A 23,696-nucleotide genomic window follows, 5' to 3' on the forward strand; every position below is an offset into this window, starting at 1 on the left:
TTAAAAAAGAAAAATCTTACTAACTATATTATCAGCATAACAATTTGTGTGAAAAGTATAAATGAGATCAACAACACATTCTTATGATTTCATTTCATTGATCTTTAGTGTGTGTGTGTGTATATATATATATATATATATATATATATATATATATATATATATATATATATATATATATACACACACACACACACACACACACATATGTACACACACACACACACACACACACGTGTATACATACATACAGCTAGTACGTGGTGGGCGCCCTGGCGCAATTATTGCTGCCATCGCATCATCCAGGTGGATGCTGCACACTGGTGGTGGTTGAGGAGATTCCCCCTATACTATGTAAAGCACTGAGTGCCTAGAGAAATGCTATATAAATGTAAGGAATTATTATTATTATTATTATACATGTATACATTATACATACATACATACATACATATATATATACAAGAAGAATTTTAAAGCAGTGCATACACCCTAGTACTGTATAATAAAATATATATTATGCATTATTACTAATTATACTTTGCATTTTTCTAATTTAAAAAAGAAAAATCTTACTAACTATATTATCAGCATAACAATTTGTGTGAAAAGTATAAATGAGATCAACAACACATTCTTATGATTTCATTTCATTGATCTTTAGTGTGTGTGTGTATATATATATATATATATATATATATATATATATATATATATACACACACACACACACACACATATGTACACACACACACACACACACACACACGTGTATACATACATACAGCTAGTACGTGGTGGGCGCCCTGGCGCAATTATTGCTGCCATCGCATCATCCAGGTGGATGCTGCACACTGGTGGTGGTTGAGGAGATTCCCCCTATACTATGTAAAGGACTGAGTGCCTAGAGAAATGCTATATAAATGTAAGGAATTATTATTATTATTATTATACATGTATACATTATACATACATACATACATACATATATATATACATATATATATATATACATATATATATATATATACATATATATATAGACACACACACACACACAGTTGAAGTCAGAAGTTTACATAATTAGGTTACCACTCCACAGATTTCACATTAGCAAACTATAGTTTTGGCAAGTCGTTTAGGACATCTAATTAATTCCAACAATTGTTTACAGACAGATTGTTTCACTTTTAATTGACTATATCACAATTCCAGTGGGTCAGAAGTTTACATACACTAAGTTAACTGTGCCTTTAAGCAGCTTGGAAAATTCCAGAAAATGATGTCAAGACTTTAGGCAATTAGCCAATTAGCTTCTGATAGGCTAATTGGCGTCAATTGGAGGTGTACCTGTGGATGTATTTTAAGGCCTACCTTCAAACTTAGTGCCTCTTTGTTTGACATCATGGGAAAATCAAAAGAAGTCAGCAAAACCTCAGAAAAATAATTGTGGACCTCCACAAGTCTGGTTCATCCTTGGGAGCAATTTCCAAATGCCTGAAGGTACCACATTCATCTGTACAAACAATAGTACGCAAGTATAAACACCATGGGACCACGCAGTCATAATACCGCTCAGGAAGGAGAAGCATTCTGTCTCCTAGAGATGAACGTAGTTTGGTGCAAAAAGTGCAAATCAATCCCAGAACAAGGATCTTGTGAAGATGCTGGAGGAAACAGGTAGACAAGTATCTATATCCACAGTAAAACAAGTTCTTCATCGACATAACCTCATAGGCTGCTCAGCAAAGAAGAAGCCACTGCTCCAAAACCGCCATAAAAAAGCCAGACTACAGTTTGCAAGTGCACATGGGGACAAAGATATTACTTTCTGGAGAAATGTCCTCTGGTCTGATGAAACAAAAATTGAACTGTTTGGCCATAATACCATCGTTATGTTAGCTTGCGTGCTGAAGAACACCATTCCAACCGTAAAGCATGGGGGTGGCAGCATCATGTTGTGGGGGTGCTTTGCTGCAGAAGGGACTGGTGCACTTCACAAAAAAGATAGCATCATGAGGAAGGAAAATTATGTGGATATATTGAAGCAACATCTCAAGACATCAGCCAGGAAGTTAAAGCTTGGTCGCAAATGGGTCTTCCAAATGGACAATGACCCCAAGCATACCTCCAAAGTTGTGGCAAAATGGCTTAAGGACAACAAAGTCAAGATATTGGAGTGACCATCACAAAGCCCTGACCTCAATCCGATAGAAAACTTGTGGGCAGAACTGAAAAAGCATGTGTGAGCAAGGAGGCCTACAAACCTGACTCAGTTACACCAGTTCTGTCTGGAGGAATGGGCTAAAATTCCAGCAACTTATTGTGAGAAGCTTTTGGAAGGCTACACAAAACGTTTGACCCAAGTTAAACAATTTAAAGGCAATGCTTCCAAATACTAACAAAGTGTATGTAAACTTCTGACCCACTGGGAATGTGATGAAAGAAATAAAAGATGAAATAATTCTCTCTACAATTATTCTGACATTTCACATTCTTAAAATAAAGTAGTGATCCTAACTGACCTAAGATAGGGAATGTTTTCTACGATTAAATGTCAGGAATTGTGAAAAATTGAGTTTAATTGTTTTAATCACTGCTTTATTATTTGGCTAAGGTGTATGTAAACTTCTGACTTCAACTATATATATATATATATATATATATATATATATATATATATATATATATATATATATATATATATATATATATATATACACACACACACACACACACACACACACACACACACACACACACACACACAGGCGGCCAAAAGTTTGGAATAATGTACAGATTTTGCTGTTTCAGAAGGAAATTGGTACTTTAATTCACCAAAGTGGCATTCAACTGATCACAATGTATAGTCAGGACATTACTGATGTAAAAAACAGCACCATCACTATTTGAAAAAAGTAATTTTTGATCAAATCTAGACAGCAGCCATCACTCCAACATCTTATCCTTGAGTAATCATGCTAAATTGCTAATCTGGTACTAGAAAATCACTTGCCATTATATAAAACACTGCTGAAAGCTATTTGGTTCGTTAAATGAAGCTTAACATTGTCTTTGTGTTTGTTTTTGAGTTGCCACAGTATGCAATAGACTGGCATGTCTTTAGGTCAAAAATGGCAAAAAAGAAACAGCTTTCTCTAGAAACTCATCAGTCAGTCATTGTTTTGAGGAATGAAGGCTATACAATGCTTGAAATTGCCAAAAGACTGAAGATTTCATACAAAGGTGTACACTACAGTCTTCAAAGACAAAGGACAACTGGCTCTAACAAGGACAGAAAGAGATGTGGAAGGCTAGATGTACAACTAAACAAGAGGATAAGTACATCAGAGTCTCTAGTTTGAGAAATAGATGCCTCACATGTCCTCAGCTGACAGCTTCATTGAATTCTACCCGCTCAACACCAGTTTCATGTACAACAGTAAAGAGAAGACTCAGAGGTGCAGGCCTTATGGGACGAATTGCAAAGAAAAAGCCACTTTTGAAACAGAAAAACAAAAAGAAAAGGTTAGAGTGGGCAAAGAAACACAGACATTGGACAACAGATAATTGGAAAAGAGTGTTATGGATCTTAACCCCATGGAGGTTTTGTAGGATCAGCTAGACTGTAAGGTGCGTGACAAGACAGTCACATCTATGACAAGTGCTACAGGAAGCATGGGGTGAAATGTCACCTGATTTTTTGATGAGAACTCTTTGAAGTAGTTTAAGAAGTTCTGAATTTTTTTTTCAAATTGTAATAGTAATTTTTCACGTTATTAACATCCTGACTATACATTGTGATCAGTTGAATTCCAATTTGGTGAATAAAAGTACCAATTTCTTTCCATAAGAGCAAAATCTGTACATTATTCCAAACTTTTGGCCGCCAGTGTGTGTGTGTGTGTGTATATATATATATATATATATATATATATATATATATATATATATATATATATATATATATATATATATATATATATATATATATATGACTATCAGACTGTGTAGAAACGTTGTGCTTTCCTTTATTATCCCATTGTATTTGTTCAGTTTTTAAGTTACAGATTGTCCCAAATGGTAAATCATACAAACTAGATCTGTTTCACACTGTTCACTGAGGTTTGTGTTTTAGATATTCACATCATGGTTAAAAAAAAAAAAGCCTTAAGAAAATCCACACCTGCGATATCAGTCTGGTATGTGGTATCCTGCTGAAACAGCACATGTCAGAGGTGTATTATGCACCAGAAATACTCAAATTCAGATTCACATGATCAGTACGCTTCCCTTCTAATGTCCCACAAACATTGACAGAAATCACCCACTAAAGTCTTTAAAAGTAATTTTCTTTAGACAGATAGAAATGTTAACAATCCACATAGATTGACAGTTCGAAGGAGCTTCACTATGTTAGTGTAACTGTTTTTTAAACAATACTTTTTCATGTCTTTTCTCATTGTGTTATTTAATACACCATACCAAATGGTGATTAATGGATAAAACTGTTGTTTGTTGTGCTGTCATTTATATGTTTGTAAAAGTCTATGGAAAACAATGTTCTCTGCTCAGGTCCAGCTAGAAGGACTTTATGGTGATTCAGAAGTTTGCTGTCTGGAGTAATAATAACATGATCTTAAATGGACAGCTTCACATTCAGTTGTTAGCAGCATCGGCGTGTCTGGGCCAGTTCTCATCCTCAATGCCAGAGTCAAACTCTTCCTCAGTTTCTTTTGGAGGAGCTCTGAAACACAAAATCAGACTTTATTTTTACACAGACTCTTTTGGGATAGCAGTGAAATGCTTGTCATAAATACTATAATGTTTATCACATGGCAATAGTACTTTTGAAATTTAAGTTGCAATTTACAGCTGAAGCTGTAAAATTTATTTTGTGCCTATGTTCAGATTTTTAAAATTGGTGCGCCAAAACATCACATCACAGGTTCTGGTATGCTGCGTGGCAGTTATAATATGTGGAATGGAGAAGGATATTAGAAAGCTGCAGAGGCGAGGAAGATTTCCAATGAATAACAACTTAATACGGCACATGAGACAAACATGGTCACTAAATAGAGCCCCTTAGAAGAGAGCAAGGGAATTTACTTTATGAAGTAGTTTCGCATTCGCTCACAATAGTTATATGTTCCCTCGCAATGTTTTACATTCCCTTGCAACAAGTTTTGCTTTTCCTCGCAATAGCTGCGTTTGCTCGCAATAGTTTGCGTTCGCTCACAAGGGTTTGCGTTAGCTTGCAATAAGTACTGCATTCCACCGCAATAGTTTCACGTTACCATGCGATAAGTTTTGCATTCCCTTGCAATAGTTTGCATTTGCTTGCAATTGTTTGCATTTCCGCAACAGCAGTAGTTTTGTGTTCCCTTGCATTAGTTTGAGTTTCCTCACAACAAATTTTTGTTTCCTCGCAATAAATTATGTGTTTTCTCCCAATAAGTTTTGCGTTTCCTCCCAATAATTTTTTCGTTCGCTCACAAATTTCTTTGCATTCGCTCGCAATAGTTTTGCGCTTCCCTGCAATAGCTTGCGTTTGCTTGCAATAGTTTGTGTTCCTCGCAATAAGTTCTGCATTTCCTCACAATAATTTTGCACTTCCCCGTAATAGCTAATGTTGCCGACTTGTAAATTAGCTTAAAGTTTTCTTTCTGTCGCTTCAGGTTTATAAATGCTGAATAACAGTACCTAATGTAACGTGGTTCACACTTGCCCTGGACCACCTCTTTAGTCAGTTCAACAGCCATGATATCCGAGTGAGGCACCTCAAACATGGGCTCGAGCAGGAGCTTCTCCTGGAGGAACAGACGTTACACACATCAGAGAACAACTTACATTACATCATATGGTCATGAATAGCATCAAGTTATGATTCCAGCTATTTACCATGATGGAGCGAAGGCCTCTGGCACCTGTTTTCCGTTCCAGTGCCAGACGAGCGATTGCCCTCAAAGCATCTGGAGTTACATTCAACTCACACTGAAACAAAGCCACAGGACCAGAAGATAAATACGATTTTTACACTTGTGAGCGCTGTTTGCCCATACAAAACTTGCAACCACAATGCTACTTTGCTTATACAATGCTATACAGTTTGATTTTCGGAATGTTTTTGAACATTGCTAGGGTGTTCTGGATGATTTTTAGGGTGTTGCTAGGTGGTTGCTTTCTGGGAAAGTCAAAAAAGCCCCTCCTTAAGTTTTACACAGTATGTATGAATAGGTTTGGGAGCAGAGAACCGATTCTTATTCAGAACCTGTTTCATTTTATTTATTTATTTTAATACCAGAACTGTTTGATTTTCAACAGTTAAGACCTGGTCTTAAACAGGTCTTTTTTTCTTTTTCTTTTTTTTTACACAATTTGGCATGCCCAATTCCCAATTATTTCCTCATGGTGGTGCTGTAACTTGCCTCAATCCAGGTGGTGGAGGACAAATCCCAGTTGCCTCTGCTTCTGAGACAGTCAGCCACGCATCTTATGACGTGGCTTGCTGAGTGTGTTACCACAGAGACTATTCTCACTCTATTCAACGCAACATCCATGCACAACTCACCACGCGACACCACCAATAGCGAGAGCCACCATATAGTGACCATGAGGAAAGTTACCAGTGTGACTCTACCCACCCTAGCACCGGGCCAACTGGTTGCTTAGGAAGCCTGGCTGGAGTCACTCAGCACACCCTGGATTTGAACTAACGACTCCAAGGTTGGTAGTCAGCATCTTTACTTGCTGAGCTACCCAGGCCTCTGTGCTAAAATATTGTGACAGTGTTTCCTGCTGCCCTTCTTCTGAATCTACAGTGTGAAACACACAGAGCATCCACTGTAGTCCAATTCCAGAACAATTGACCCTTATGAGATAATTCTTTTTAATCTACAGCATGAAACACACAATGCGACTAGTGTAGTCCAATTCCCAAACGAATGACTCTTTATGAGCGAATTCTTTTGAATTTACAGTGTGAAACAAACAGCAACAAGTCTAGCCCTATTCCTGAATGAATGACTCTAATGAGTCAGATCTTTTGAAGGTACAGCACAAAACAAACAGCGAAACCAGTATAGTCCAGTTCCCAAATAAATGACTTTAATGAGCTGGATCTTTTAAATCTACAGAGTGGAACACACAGCACAACGAGTGTAGTCTGATTCCCAAATGAATGACTCTTATGAGCTGGTTCTTTTGAATCTACAGCTTGAAACACACAATGCGGCCAGTGTAGTCTGATTCCCGAACGAATATGAATCTACAGTGCAAAACACGGCACGACCAGTGTAGTTCCATTCCCGAACAAATGACTATTGTGAGCAAGTCTTTGAAATGAATCAAAAACATTTCCATGAGAGAAGTTACAGAATTAATCTGACTGACCTGAAAGTTATGATTTCTGTCATGTCCAGCACAAAATTAGCAGACTTAAAGTCATATACTGCAATTTGTATTTCATGGGGTCGAACGCAAACCACTGACCCAAATTATGAGCAACAGTAATAGTGATGCTTGTCTTAACAAACACACATAATGAGTTTAAAATACTGAAACTTAACATGTAAGTGTGATGCCACCTTTGGGTATAGATGCCCATGATATTGGTTGGTAAGCGTACTGTATATGTACATACTTTATCCATACTGAAGAGGGCCTGATACTGGGGGACCACAGCATTACGAGGCTCTGTAAGAATCTGCACCAGCATCTGCTCGTCCAGACTGTGCAGTGGCACCACCACAGGCAGACGGCCCACAAACTCCGGGATCATGCCAAACTCAATGAGGTCTCGTGCCTCAACGTTCCTCAGGAGCCGGTCCTTCTCCTCAATCTCTGCCATAGCGTCCAACTCATTCCCTGAGCTGTTGGCCAGATCTGCAGCTGCTGCAGCTCGACGTCCTTTGCCCAGGTTAGAGGGTGTACCAAAACCAAGATACTGTAGAGTACAGGAGAATGCAATATACTGATAAATAAATCAGGACAAATGGTGAAAAACCTGTATATATTTATATACTATTATAAAAATAATCTTTAAACAGGACCTGCTCATTGAATTACCTTCTCATTTTTCCTGCGGCTGATAATCCTGTCCAGCCCGTTGAAGGCGCCTGATGCCACAAACAGGATGTTGGTTGTGTCCACCTGCACAGTCTCTCCTCTCAACTTCCTGCTGTTCTTCTCTGGAACATTAACGATAGTTCCCTCAAGGAGTTTCAGCAAACCCTGTGCAGATACGCAAATAACTATGAACAACCTAAATGTTGCTTTTGACACAGTAAATTACCAGACTCTACATTTTATCCTCTCTGCACTGAGCATCACAGGCACTGTCCTTAACTGGTATAAGTCCTACCTAACAGGTTGATCCTTCAAGGGTATCTTTGAGGAGAGGGGTATCTATGTCGCATGAGCTAACTACCGGTGTACCGCAAGGTTCAGTGCTCGGCCCTCTCCTCTTCACGATATACACAATAAAGGGCTCCAGACTAACATTTAAGAGCAATAGCACCAGTGCCACCAAATTCTATAGATGGTCGCACCAGCACCTGAGTTGGTCGCACCGGGGGGGGGGCACCTTATTAAAATACTCTGACAGTGGGAATACGTTTTCTTTCACGGTTTCTTTTTATCAGGATCTTGATGATTAAAATGCAGTCATCTGAAGACAAACGAAGCCTTTTTCTACAATCAGAGGGCATCAGAAAATGTTTTACACAGAAGTTCCATTGTATCCATAGTTTTAACTGTGGCATTTGCAATAAGATAATATACCAAAGTAAAACCATGATTAGCAGTAACCATAAAACAAATTATAGCATTTTTCCCAAGAAAAACACATCCAGAAATTAAATTGTATTCCCTCACTACCCGATATATTGATATAAGTTAATGGTAAATATTGTTTAATATCTGTGATGTGTGAATTGAAAGCCTTACAATTTCGGTCTGCTCATGGTGCAGATTTCTCCTTTATTCCTTTTCAATGTTGTTTCGAATGTTGGGGCCAATTAATACTAGTTTAATCATCGACACATTATGGGTTTTCATTGAGGTTTTAAACAAATAATCATGCTGAATCCGCGACTCAGCCCGCGCTTCTAGCAGCTCTGTTAATGATGATCTGCACGGCTAAGAGCTCGAGACCGGTCCACGTGTAAATGCATGTGCACTGCGCTGATCTGTCCATTGAAACTTGAGCCGCGCTGACAGATCCGGGTAAAGCTGTTTCCTTTCGCGTTTGGAATGTTTGCGGTTTGATATTTCTCATATGCAACAAAACACAACAGCGCACAATCAGAAAGTCAGCCAACTTTGTAGTCGCACCAGTGCGACCTCTTGCAAAGTTGAATCGAACTGTTAGGAAAAATATGTAGTCGCAGTCTGGAGCCCAGCAATATTGCTGAGTCTAATCATTCGGGCACAAGGTTATCTTACCACTGCTGATGACCCCACAGCGCCTGTACAAATCCTGGTTCACACCCTGTGGACATATCACACCTCCAACTCATTCTCGACAGAATTAAACAGGGTCCCGAAGGTACCCCCCCCTACTAATCTGGAGGTCCCCTGTGCCCTCCGTGGTTTAGGTGGATGATGTTGTTACACAGCACATCCTCAAGTGGCTGTGGGGGACCAGCGTGAGCCGCCTCAAGCCCCCCCCTGGTTTATTTGAGGATGTTAGCAAGAGGAAATGACACCAGGCGAGACCTTCAGGCATCCGGGATCGAGGAGACCACCCTACAGTCCCACCCGCCCGCATGGCGATCCGTTCCTGACCAAGATAGGGCCCACACAACCCCAGGGACCATGCGGCCCACAGTGTCAAAGGGAGCCAACCCAGCCAGGGTCTTCACGCTTCCTCCACCAGCGCATCCTCCTAGAGTCACGTTTGCTACCTTGTCCGCAAGTTAATAGTGACAGTGTGAAAAATGATTTAACAAGACTTTCCTTTCTAAAAGTCCACAGTGCTAAAAGATGTGATATTCTAATATAGTTTGGTGTATTTCTTTAAGCTTGAAGTACCACCTTCATGTTTTTGCCAGTCACCGTCAGGAGGGGGCAGTCGGCTCACCCACAGCTGTACAGGCAACACGCTTCAATGAACCAAACTTACAGAGAGCACGCAGTACAAAACAAGCAGGGATCCTTTCACACATGATGTTATTTAGCAGTTAAAGACAGCTGAGCAGAGCACAAAATAATGCAGTGGTCTCAAGATGCTTTTAGGACTGTTGTGCACAGTTTTTTAGCATCCTAAAAACAACGCATTTATGGCATGATATGCTGAAAACCAGTGAAATGTGATAAAACCAAAGTGCAACCAAAATAAAATATATATTTAAATTCTTATATTTATAATTTTCTTTATTTGGGGTATTTCTCAGCAAATATTGATATACTTTATGTTATTAATTAATTAATCAGCATATCACGTTATTAATACAATAAAAAATGTTAACTGATTGACAGCCTAATATATACAGTATATATATATATATATATATATATATATATATATATATATATATATATCCTAATGTTCATTTATTTCTGCACTAGTCAACATTCAGACATTGATTGTATGATGTTTTACAGCAGTGTAAAGTAGTTAAGTGGGTTAGTAGTTCAGTTATGATGCGGTGTATTGAGAGAGATATGATGTGTTTGATATAATCACACACCTGCTGAACTCCTTCACCCCCGACATCTCGGAGCTGATGAATGCCAGGCACACTGCCGATCTTATCCACCTCATCCAAGAATACTATCCCTGCAAAACAATGGCAATAAGACTAGAAAGCGTTCATTTTTAAAAATATAAAAACCTTCATTTTACAAAGAAAGAGGAATCAAAAAGCTTCAGTATAACACTGAAATACACAAGGGTCAAGCATGGAGGCATTTTAAATTTGTTCCTCATAATGAAAGACAGTGACATCAGTTATTGAATGAAGAAGTTAAGTGGACGGCATTGTTTTACATAGTGTGCAGTGTGCAGTAAGGCACTTGCTTTACTATAAAAACATTGCTAGGGCTGTCAATCGATTAAATTAATTACATGATATGCTGGTTTATTAATCGAATTAATTGCTATCACTGCCTAGCAAAGTGCTAAATCATGATAGCAATGCCAAGCAACTTGTTAGATGATGATACTTGAAGGCTGATTGTTTTACTTGGGTGAGCAATCAGTCTTCAAGTATCATCATGGAAACTACTTAGCCACGCCCTAGCCATTAAGAGCACCCTAGCAACCAAACCCCATTGACTTCCATTCAAAATCGCTTAGATGGTTATCTCTGGATCAGAATGTCATTGAGACTTCATGAGTATGACTCAGGACAGCAAGCAGCCTTCTTAGTATCACCCTGGCAACTGCCAAGCAACCACATGTGCTTACCTTAGCAACCGTATTGCAAAGCCCATATCTCTGCACCATAACATTTTTGAATGGAAGTCAATGGAATTTGGTTGCTAGGTTGCTCTAAATGGATGCTAGGGTGTGGCTAAGTAGTTTTCAAGTGCATACCAGAAGACTGATTGCTCACCCAAGTAAAACAAGCCAACTCTCATGTCTCTAGAACATTCTGATCCGAAGAGATCCCTCTCAGCCATTATTATTGGAAGTCAATAGGGCTGGTTCCAAGGGTGCTCTAAATGGTTGCTAGGGCATGGCTAGCCAATAACCAGAGTGATTCTTATTGGCTGATTGATAACCTGACTGAAAAGAGTGAAATGAGCCCAATCTTGCTTTGTGTCAGTGCTATTTTTAATTGTCTCGAGATCTCTGCATTCTGTTGTGCGTCATCCAGCTGTCAAGAATGCATCCTGTTTGAGCGGCTCTATTTCTGTTGCCACTTGTGAGGTTGGTTGAGGCACGCTGACTGCCCCCTGCTGATGAACCTCAAAAATACACAAAGTTACATGTATTTCAAGCTTTACATAGGTCAGGAGGCATGGTTCATTTTTGAACATGTTGTTTTTCATATAATCAATCACGCCAAATTAATATGTTAAATCGACAGCCCTACTTATTGCAGTTAATTTTGTAAGTATTACTTGTTTTAAAATACTGTCAGACATTTATGACATATTCACCAATGCACAATAATAAAATTAAATATGACTGGACCATGGGAAAATGTTAACAAGCGGGAGTTAAGTCTGTGAGTCTGACCTTGCTGGGCTTTATCCACTGAGTAATTGGCGTCCTGCAGAAGTTTGGCAATAACAGATTCAATGTCCTCGCCCACATAACCAGCCTGGGTCAGGGTGGTACAATCGCAGATAGCGAAGGGCACATCCAAACATTTAGCCAGAGTCTGTGCCAACAGGGTTTTACCTATTATGATTAAACACCATAAACATCAGTATTAAGAAAAACAAATTCAATATACACTGAAAATACATTGACTCTATTGAATTGATTTAGTAAACTCATCTCCAAAACTTGTGTAACTATGTTCACTTAACTTGGTGTTCATGTAGAATGAACTTAATTATTTAAGTTAAGGTAACTAGATGCAAGAAGATTTAACTCATATTTGCTATTTAAATGTTGTTGTTTCTACTTAATAATTTTAACTGAATGGGAAAAAATGTAGGTCATACAATAACAGCTTTAATAATGAAGATTATATCTGATTCTGGATCAATCATTAAATAAACACGCACAATGAGACCAAAGCGGACACAGATCAGCCTAAAGGTATCATCTGCAACAAAACAACATAAATAATACTACAAAATAGCTAAAACCTCTTTGAATTCTTAATACCAACTATTTAAATGCCCCCATATGTTCTCTTTGACCAAGGAAACATAATGAAATATTTTAAACGGAAGTCATTGTGGGTATTCCACATAGCCTCAATTTTGTACTCAACAGTTTGAGTTATTAACACTTAAAATCTGAAGTCTATGGATTTTTAGGAAGAATAAGTTCAAGTAACTTAGATATTTGAGTTATGAGCCCAAAACTTGACATTTCAATGAGTGTTTAATTAAGACGTCTTGATATCTCAAGTAATGACAACATTAGGATTTACAGTGTACATCAAATTATCAAACATCAAAACTGGACAACATAAAACATTATTTGAATATATATATATACACACACACACACACACACACACACACACACACACACACACACACACACTGATCAGCCACAACATTAAAACCACCTGCCTAATATTATGTAGGTCCCCCTCGTGGGTTGGCGCTGTTTTGGTGGCACATCTCAGAATAGCATTCTGAGATGATATTCTTCTCACCACAATTGTACAGAGCGGTTATCTGAGTTACCGTAGACTTTGTCAGTTTGAACCAGTCTGGCCATTCTCTGATGACCTCTCTCATCAACAAGGCATTTCCATCCACAGAACTGCCACTCACTGGATGTTTTTTGTTTCCCAGGAGATCAGCAGTTACAGAAATACTCAAAACAGCCCATCTGGCACCAACAATCATGCCATGGTCCAAGTCATTGAGATAAAATTTTTTCCCCATTCTGATGGTTGATGTGAACATTAACTGAAGCTCTCTATTTCTGTAACTGCTGATCTCCTGGGATTTTCACACACAACAGTCTCTAGAATTTACTCAGAATGGTGCCAAAAACAAAAAACATCCAGTGAGTGGCAGTTCTGTGCATGGAAATGCCTTGTTGATGAGAGAGGTCAACAGAGAATGACCAGACTGGTTTGAACTGACCATGTCTATGGCAGGGGTCGGGAACCTTTTTTCACTAAGGAGCCAATTTTTAAATCTTCGAAAAAATGCATCAACCAAAAGAGCCATAGCACAAACTAATAATTTACTATTTTCAAAAAACAAAGTTTTTCAATAAAATAAAATGTTTACATTGCCCATAGACTACTCAAAAACACAAAAACAAACAAATATGCAACAATTAATAGGTAAAATGTTGCAATATGGAATTGAGTACACGTGTTTGTGCGGGTCTCCATAAAATGACTTCACTTTACAATTGTTCATGAAAAAGTTCACTTCCCTTTTGGGCTGGGCGATATGTAAACAAATATTTGAAAGATAATTGCCTTAAAAAATATTGCAATATCTGATTACATCGTCAACCCCCCTGCTGAGGGTCGGTGAATGATTTTGCTTTAAACATTTTATTCATTTATTGAAACACGAAAAACAAACAAAATACATTTCTAAATTCAAATTGTACTTTAAAACGAATTGAAAAAGTAATTAAAATAATAAAGTGATCAAAAAATCTTATATTTAACCACCTACCCAAATCCAAACATTTACCGTCAATGGCCCCATTTGCCATCATGCAAGCATCCGTCAATGACAACAGGTGGAAAATTACTAATAGCCTACAGATTAAGAACTAAAGACAATTATAAATGTAATGATAATAATAATCATAATAATAAAGCCTAATAAATTCCCTTGTGCTCCCAAAATAATGCTAAATGTGTTCTTATCGAATGTGTTTGTATTGCGTTTTGGTAATACAGTTAATGCTGCCTAAAGAAAATAAAATAGAACTCAATTTTAGGTTCAAGGTGAACGTGTCTTGTATTATTTATGATTTACAAAGATATATAATATATAAAACAGAGTTGTGTTCACAATGAAAAAACTAAAGTGAACTAAACTCACAGAGATCATTTGCAGCATTCTCATAGATGACATTATTCTTGCAAACAGTTTTCAGATGAATAAAAGAGGGAAAAACACAAGAGTAATAACTCTTTACATGCACCTGTTCCACGAGACAGGCTCACGCTGCACGCCTCTTAACAAACAGCGAATCAGACACAAGCATTGACAGCTTTTCTTTTGTCTGTTCTTAAAAATATGATAAAGTGTGTTTCTTCAAGCGTGTATTTGTGACTAACAGCATTTCTTGTCATGTGTCACTCTGAGACAGGTCGTCCGCCTGTTGTGGGTAGATGAGCAAATTTACTCGCGCATGAAATACCTGCATTTGGACGAGGAGCTCGCGAACTGGAATGAGCCTTGTCGCATTTGGTGGGTGGTGGGTGCTAGTTTCACACCCTGGGCACACATAAAAAAATAACAAACTTTCATAAAAATTGCTCGTAGAAAATGCTCTTAACAGCTAAGATCAATAGTTATTGGGAGACCAGGCCCAGAACTCTATGCATGTGCGTGTCTAGGACAAGCGCTTTCATTGCGCTCATGAACAGCGGAGCTCACTGCACACACAAATCAAATCAGATGCATATCGGCGGCTTTTCTTTCGTCTGTTCTTCAAAATATAATCACGTTTCGTCAAACGCGCATCTTTGTGTCTAATTTCTTGTCATACAATATATCACTCTGTGAAATCTTACAGGTCGCCTTCCACATGGCAGGTTGAAACGAGGAGGAAGGCAGGGCCGGGCCGTGACTCTGCACGACCGGCCCCGAATCGGGCTAATCAGCCGAGGAGAGGGATAAGGCCGAGCTGGATGCGGCAGTTCAGGAGAGAGTGAGAGACACACGCAGCTGCGGACTCACGGCCCGGCCCCGCTCTCCTCCTCGTCACACTGGTACATCAGCAAAATTACCCACCACTGTGCATGAAAAATCAGCATTTGGCAGGTGTTAATTTCATACCTTGTTCACCAGGAGTAGGGTGTATGACAAATTCGGAAGGAAATCAAAACAGTGTCATTGACATCAAGCTTTGCAATCGCACCCACACTTTCTGTTGGAAAATTATCTCTAGGAGGTTTTAAACGATCATGTGTTGGTGAATGGTGAGATACCCGGTGAGCCACTTGATTTTTAACAAAGAGCCACTTGTGGCTCACGAGCCATAGGTTCCTGACACCTGGTCTACGATAACTCGGATAACCGCTCTGTACAATTGTGGTGAAAAGAATATCATCTCTGAATGCTTTTCTGAGATGCGGGTTGGCGCTGTTTTGGCGACACGATGGGGACCTACATAATATTAGGCAGGTGGTTTTAATGTTATGGCTGATCGGTGTATATAATATAATCATTTTCAAAAATTTAATTCAGTGTAAAAGCTGTAGTCACCTGATCCAGTAGGTCCCAGCAGCACAATGTTGCTCTTCTCCAATTTAATATCAATATGGGTGGAGTCAAGCACTTCCCCGCCCCTTTTCTCCTGAGGAGCTTGCTGATTGGTCTGTTGCTGGACAGATGCACCCAGAGCGTTGCCATGGGGACTGATCCCAGCGATCTGAAGCAGCTCTGTTAAACAACCGAAACACTTCACATCTCAATTCCACTAGTGCACGGCTTATTTATTTAACATTATCCGGATTCTTTATGCAAGCATGAAAAAGACACATGATTCCACAGGAATTCTGCTGCCTCAAGCTTCTTTTCTCCAGAAACAATGTAGTCTGAAAGGGTCACATTGTTAAGCTTGACAAATGTAGTCAACAGACATTTACTATCTGTGTTGTCTTGAAACCTAGCTCATTTCCAATTTATGCTATATAACGTTATACCAAAACATTCTCACTCCAAAGAACATGGGACTTGTGCCTTTATTGCTTTTTAAAAAAAGCCATGGGACACCAGTTTGTTCCCTGTCTGTGAAAAGTGCCAACTAAGTTTTCACTGTTCAGCACACCATAATTTCATCATCAGCCCTAGTTTCCAAACCCTGTCCTGCACAATCCAGACCATGGGTCCCCCTGCTGGCCTGAGTCCACACTAAACATTAAAACCAAATGCAGAGAGACCCACTGTGAAGCTGAGATGATAACTAGGTCAATGTGACATTTTATACAACTTTAGGAGGTCAGCAATGTGCCAAACCGATATACACACGGATGCTTAACATGCTTGCACATAAAAGTAGAGTCGTTGTGTGTAAAATTTGGAATTTGCATGAGAGAAAAAGAAAAAAAGCAGGCCACCTGGAAGATAACCACTGGAATATCTAAGGTGTTACCTCTGCTAGGCCATTTAAAGTAGTAACAAAGACCCATGACTTACTTGTAAACCTGTATTCATCTTCACGTCTTCTGATCTCTAGTTCTATAGAGAGAGATGGACAGTTATCTTACTGTACCATGACTACAGCATCAACCAACACAAAATTATTTGTGTAACAGTAAATGTAGGGGGAAGTTCACAGAACTTATGCTGGAGCCACCTTAAGTTTCTTAGAACACTATAGATATACAGTACTACACTACTGGACAAATGCCAAACTATACAAACCCAAATACCACTAGCAGGGCAGTGGGCTGAAGAGTAGGTATGGCTGACATGGTTTTGACATATTTGGTGATATGCTTTGAGACTTTTGAAGAATATAAATCTATGACCTTTTAAATCCAATTTGATGTACATTTGAGGAAAACATTAAAACACTTTATTTCCTAAATAATATATATATATATATATATATATATATATTGGCCAATTATTTTTTTTATTTTGGAGCATCATTACCAACAATGGAACGGAACGCTTTACAAAACCGTACTGAAAAGAACTGGAGATCAGGGTGGGAATTTGGTGTCATTTTGTTGGCAGATGGTAACTAGAAGACTTTACTAACCTCTTGGAGTGAGTGAACTCTGTTTCTCAGCTTCCACTTGCTGTCGGCCTGCCACTGGGAGGTTGTTGTAGATCCTCTTATAATGATTATACACGGCTACTGCCAACACTTTCTTGGCATACGACTGGCCGACAACATATTTGTCGAGGTAGGCATAAATCTAAAGACGTTCAGACAACACAAGCCCCTTAAACAGCTGTTTACTGCATTCCTCAAATTCCAATAACAAAATGGATTGGCTTTGAGTTGTTTATGATTCTAAAAGTTGAAATGACAAATATTTAATTACAAAAAGATTAACTTAACGTAAAATGAACTGTATGGCGTGATGATCGTACCTTTTTAGGAGGTGGAGGGAGTTTTTGAGCAAAAGCGATTTTAGCGTGCTCCGAGACGGTTTCTGCCTCCTTATTCAAACCCTTTTTAGAGTCCGTCTCAGACAGAACCACAAAGAAGTGATGGCACTTTTCACATTTCACAAAGCGTGTGGAGGCTGTGGTGAAAAAAAATACAAGATACTCAATCAGTCAATGATAAAACAAGATCAAACCAGTTATTACATCCTAACATATATATCTGCAAGCCTGTATATCCTGCAAGATCCATATTGGTCGACCACTAATATTAACATCAGATATTGGTCTGTGAAATGGGTAATTCAATGACACTTACATACAAAAGTCTCCACGTGTGTGCAGGGGTCGCCACATTTGGGGCATCTCAGCTGACTGCCACCTTTACCTGAACCTCCCGTGCCAGACGCCCACTTTCCACCGACATCACTTACACTCTTCTGCAAAAACGCACCATCAACAACTATAATATTTGATATGCCAAACAAACATTCCCACAAATAACTAAACATTCAAACATACCTTTCCTCCATCGCCATCTCTGGGCGTGTTGTCTTTAGAGGCAAAACACACTGCTGTCTGTGAAAACGATTTCACGTGTATGACTGGAGGCAGATGAACTTCATGACACACTGGTCTACTGTGAGCAAAGAGCTGAACCCGAGAACAAGAAAAACCTATCAAATAAAAAAGAGAAAACATACAGAAAAAAAGCACGCAAGATAGTATCGCCTTTTAAATAGTTTACCAGGTACACCAAGGTACATGAAAATAGGAATCCTGCAGTACCATGATATGACCATCTGGTACAATACTATGGTACTTTTATGTTAGTGATGCAACGTCTACTGTTGTGGTCAAACGTCATAAAACTACACCAAACCAATTATCAGACACTCTTAATAAACATGTGATGTAAACATTTGAAACAAATGTTCGAATGCGATAATGTTCATAAATTCTAAGAATCAAACATCGTAGCGTGTACGTGATACTTGAATCAAGTGTTCGAATACAATAATGCATAAAATCTATGTATCGAATGTTGTAGTGTGTCCGTTATATTTGAACATTTGAATCAAACATTTGAATGCATTAATGCCCAAAAATTCTACAAATCGAAAAGTGATATTTGAACATCTGAACAGGTTTAAAGGTGTTATATGTAATATATTTACTGTACTAAATCATAAAATGACCATAATATGTCATCAGAGAATTAGGAAACATGCTAAGTTGAAATACTGGCTTCTCCGATAACAATGCTACAGCCAGTATATTCTACTTTGAAGTTTCCACTCCGGGCCGGAATTTCAGTTTATGTTTAGGCCTGTGTGATCCCGCCCACTGCCCATTCACCAATAGTATTTCGCCACCACCGGGTTGCCAGATTTGAACAAGTTTGCAAGCAAACAACACTGCGTGCTGCAGCCATTGAAGCCAGCAAACGAACTGGATCAGAGATAACAGATTCCATCTGACCTAAAAAGCCTCGCCATCCGTCTAAAAACCACCATGACCAGAGGCGTAGTAAAACAAGGATAAATACTGGAGATGCCTTTGGAAGATGGAGACAGCTTAAAGCCCAGAAATCCTTTAAAGCGGATGCTGAGTTGGCTAATTTGCGTGTCAGCATTCTAGCAACCCGCATGAGCTTCGAGTCTGGGGCGGGGCAGAAAACTCTCCAATATTTGGAATTTGGACTGCAGTACCCATTTCAAACGCTTGTTGTCAATCTTACATATAGCACCTTTAAAAGCAATAATGCCCAAAATGTTCTAAGGAATGAACATTCAAGCGTGTCAGTTATGTTTGAACATTTGAATGCAATTATGCCCCAAAATTCTATGACTCGAACATTGTAAAATGTCAGTTATTTCTGAACATTTGAATCGAATGTTTAAATGCGATAATGCTCAAAAGTTCTACGAATTGAAAGTTCAAGCGCTTCAGTTATGTTGGAACATTTGAATCAAATGTTTGAATGCAATTATGCCCCAAAATTCTATTAATCAAAGATAATGCCCAAAGAATCAAAGTTCTAGCACATCAGTAGCCTAGTTTCTATCCACTTTTCGCGCTATTTTGTTATCGACAAAGTGAAAATGCGTAAAGAAAATGTGCGAAATTTGCCGTCTTCTGCCCGTTTCCATTCAAATGGCCTTTTATCGATAAAAATGGTGTGCATGATGACGTCATGCCTAAAAAAAACTCTTTGTCACATAAGTTTTGGTTTATTGCAAAATCAATCTGCCCTGAAGCCGTTTCCATTCAGAAATGTGTGTTTATCGCTAATTCGCCTCCCAGATGTCCATAATGTTTTTTCCTATGACGTTTTGGTAAAATGGGGAGAGTATTGAGACAATTCATTGAAATTAACCAGCTTACTGTCATTATAATTTCACAAATAAAAGCAGTCAGAAGAGGAGGAATTGCATTCAAAAGGGAGCTGTTGCCCTTCTGATAGGACTGTAATTTTGGTCCTGATGTTGCGCCTATCGCAGGTTGCCACCGGTTCCGACCCGAAAGCGAATCGTCATTGCCCTGTTCAAGCTGGCAACCTGCACCAAGTAGTGGGGGAAACTTTCGGTCTTAATATATTGACCATCCATCGATGTGTATATGCTGTGTGCACAGCTGTTATAGAAACACTGATGTGGTGTAATATCAGGGTGTACATATGATACATTCCTGATATTCAATAGGTTATTTTGAACAGTCATCTAATCTAAAGCATCGCCATCACAACTGCATTATGTCCCACAACTTTTAACGACCAACTGAACTTGATTGTCATCTAAAATTAATTTTAGCGTCATAGTGCAATTTACATTTTCTGAAGAATCTCCGAGATATAGAGGGTTAGATTTAAAATATTTAAACGTTTTAAAATATTCAAAAGCTCGTTTTCTGAAAGTGAACTCAGCATTGGACAAATAGTTCTGATAGTTTATAGTCTTGAAGTGTAGAAAATGTCATTCAGCCGACTTTATTCGTCTACAGAACAGGGTACGGCTAATTTAAGTTTGTGTAAAGAAAAGGCATATATAGGTCATATATATATAGGTCTATATATATATATATATATATATATATATATATATATATATATATATATATATATATATATATATATATATATATATTGGTTGGTAATTTATTTATTTTTAATTTCATTCGTTTTTCGTTTGGTAACTTATTTAATTTAATATAGGGAATTTTGCCAGCACTTTTTCAAAAACTAAACAATAATTTCATAGAATTGGGCTATATGTTCGTGTTCCAAAAAAGCACACTGAAGCTTTTCTCCTAGTATTGTGTATTTATTTTTAATTTAAAACATCTTTGTGCACAGAAATTATGTTTTTTTTTTTTTGTATTGTGGGCTAATTCCATGACTGGTGTGTAAAAGCAACTTTAATAAATAAACGGATGTCTACTGCGATTAAATTGTAAACAGTGGCCATTCTTTTGTTCTCCGTGCACTTGTCGATGTGCATGTCTTGATACGAGATATTTGTGTTGGCACTCCCGGAAGTGTCATGTTTCAGATCAATCCATAATCACGTACAATAAATTGGCTTTCAAGGATTCTATACCTTGTTGTCATGATTAACACAGGCTAATGATTGGGGTAAATTGTCATGTGACACTACGTTTTTGCGTTAATGCCAATTTTCTCGATAAAAAATGTTTCCAAAACATGTTTTCGCAACATTTGATGTATTGACATAGAGTTTATGCGCTAGAGTTAAACAGAAAAATATTATGTCAACACTTGTGAAATTTTAGCGATAATTTGTGTTTCAGTCAGCTTGATTGTGATGCGCTAAAACCTTTTTCGCAAAAAATCATTGGATCGAAACGTAGTTAGTGATATTTGAACATGTGAATAAAATGTTCAAATGTGATAGTGCCCAAAATTCCTACGAATCAAACGTTCTACCTTATTGGTGAAATTTGAATCAAGCGTTCAAATACAAGAATGCCCCAAAATCCATGAATCAAATTTTCAAATGTTTTATTGCCCAAAAATTCTATGAATCGAAAAGTGATATTTGAACATTTGAGTCTAAGGTTTAAATGCGATAATGCCCAAAAATATTCTATGAAACGAACGTTCGAGCGTGTCAGTTACATTTGAACATTTGCATCAAACATTCGAATGTGACAATGCCCAAAAATACTATGAATCGCATGTTCTAGCACATCACTGATATTTGAACATTTGAAATCATGTTACGAATGTTACGAATCTCGACTGCTAGTCATGTAAGCCAGATTTGGCCCAAGTTATGTTACTATCTGGGTATGTTGTCCAGAATGCTGTCTAGGTAGGCAGCTCATTTGGTTTTGAAACACAGCCAATGATTACGTCTGTCCCATGCTGTTGAGACCCAGTGTTACATATAGTAACATGTCATTCTGTTTTTGTAGACGATATTACTTGTTGCATAACTACTGTGAAATGTAGTGCAAACTACTATAGCAAAAATTATTGTAATAATATTGGAAAACTATGCTTAAAGTAATGTAATAAACCATGGTAGCAGTTTTAAACCATGGTATCTGCCACAAAAAAAAAAAAAAAAAAAAAAAAAAACACACATGGTTACTACGGTTTTACTATTGAACAAATCATTGTATTTTCTTAAGACACAGCCGGCCATATCAGTTCATAGAATCATTTATTAGTATTTTATGGTTCACTCACCTTTATGAACTGACTTTATAATCACTCTCGCTGTAGGCCCGCATGCACAGGACATATTTAAAACCAGATCTGATGGGAAAAAATGAACATTAATCATTCATTCATTCAATATACTTAATTCAATGCCACAAATAAAAAGGGAAAATGTGTGGCCTTTCCTACTGACAGGCCTAACCCTACACAACACGTATTCTATTTTCTAAACATATGAAAGTCAAATTATTGACTACGCGCACACGTTGTCAATAACTCGCAGTAATAACACAGTGCAGTCATAAACATGTGTAGTTCATTAGGAAACAGTCATGTACTTACTGGAAATCTGTGTCCGACTGTACAACAGATCGTTCTCTTTCAATAAGCACTTTAAACACTAGGATCTCAGCAGAATAAAATGATTTATATGTTTCATGCTAATGTCCGAGTATATAGATTTTGTAAATGCTGTTAGATGAAGTTAGTGCTGATAAGTGTGATATAACCTCTGCTGTCATGAAATGGGTCAGTGTGTTACGTACATGGGCAGATAGAGCTGTTTGTGTCACATGACACTAAAGGGGCGGAGTCATTGGGCTGCAAACGATACAAAACACAACATGTAGATATAAACACTTCCTCCAGGAGGCGCATGATGGCTCAGAAAACCGAAATCTCCAGTAAGACGTATTCAAACCTCTTCAGATCTTTTTTTTGTTTTGTTTATTAGTACACTAAAAAAGTATAATCTTTTAAATATATTGTTTTTAAGGATTCGTATCTGACATGAAAATGTGAATACGCCTCCGCAAAAAAATAAATAAATAAAAATAAATAAATAAATATTATCTAGTAATCTAAGACGAATGTGATTGGGCCGTCCTGAGCAGCGAAGAGAAAAGTTCAAAGAACAAACAATCCATAGAGAAATGTTCATTCGAATGTAAAAACAAAAAGCAAACAATAAACAGATACTAGTGTACAATTAAACAAAATAAAATTGTACAGAGAAGGGTGCCACTTGTATCAAAATTGACCAACTGTAATAGACATGGGTCCGTTCCATTCAGAATAAGATCATCCCTATGCCCTTTTCCCTCCT

The 23,696-nt window shown here is 38.0% G+C and overlaps 1 protein-coding gene across 2 annotated transcripts; it reads right to left on the reverse strand.

Annotated features, from left to right (window-relative positions):
• Positions 1–4,014: 4,014 nt before the first annotated feature.
• Positions 4,015–23,133, reverse strand: LOC127437234 (ATP-dependent Clp protease ATP-binding subunit clpX-like, mitochondrial). Of its 2 annotated transcripts, XM_051692048.1 has the most exons (15): positions 22,934–23,133; positions 22,619–22,687; positions 18,427–18,581; positions 18,224–18,344; positions 17,890–18,044; positions 17,552–17,711; positions 16,981–17,022; positions 16,048–16,224; positions 12,188–12,352; positions 10,692–10,780; positions 8,068–8,232; positions 7,643–7,945; positions 5,902–5,994; positions 5,704–5,810; positions 4,015–4,747 (listed from the first exon to the last, which is right to left on the reverse strand). In XM_051692048.1, exons 2-15 carry the CDS (start codon positions 22,671–22,673, stop codon positions 4,660–4,662), a joined length of 1,875 nt encoding a protein of 624 aa, XP_051548008.1. In that variant the 5' UTR covers positions 22,674–22,687; positions 22,934–23,133; the 3' UTR covers positions 4,015–4,659. The 2 variants fall into 2 exon arrangements, with proteins under 2 accessions (XP_051548008.1, XP_051548009.1); XM_051692049.1 differs by lacking the exons at positions 5,704–5,810; positions 5,902–5,994.
• Between the last annotated feature and the right edge of the window lie 563 nt (positions 23,134–23,696).

This window comes from Myxocyprinus asiaticus, chromosome 48 (genome assembly GCF_019703515.2).
Source record: "Myxocyprinus asiaticus isolate MX2 ecotype Aquarium Trade chromosome 48, UBuf_Myxa_2, whole genome shotgun sequence".
NCBI lineage: Eukaryota > Metazoa > Chordata > Actinopteri > Cypriniformes > Catostomidae > Myxocyprinus > Myxocyprinus asiaticus.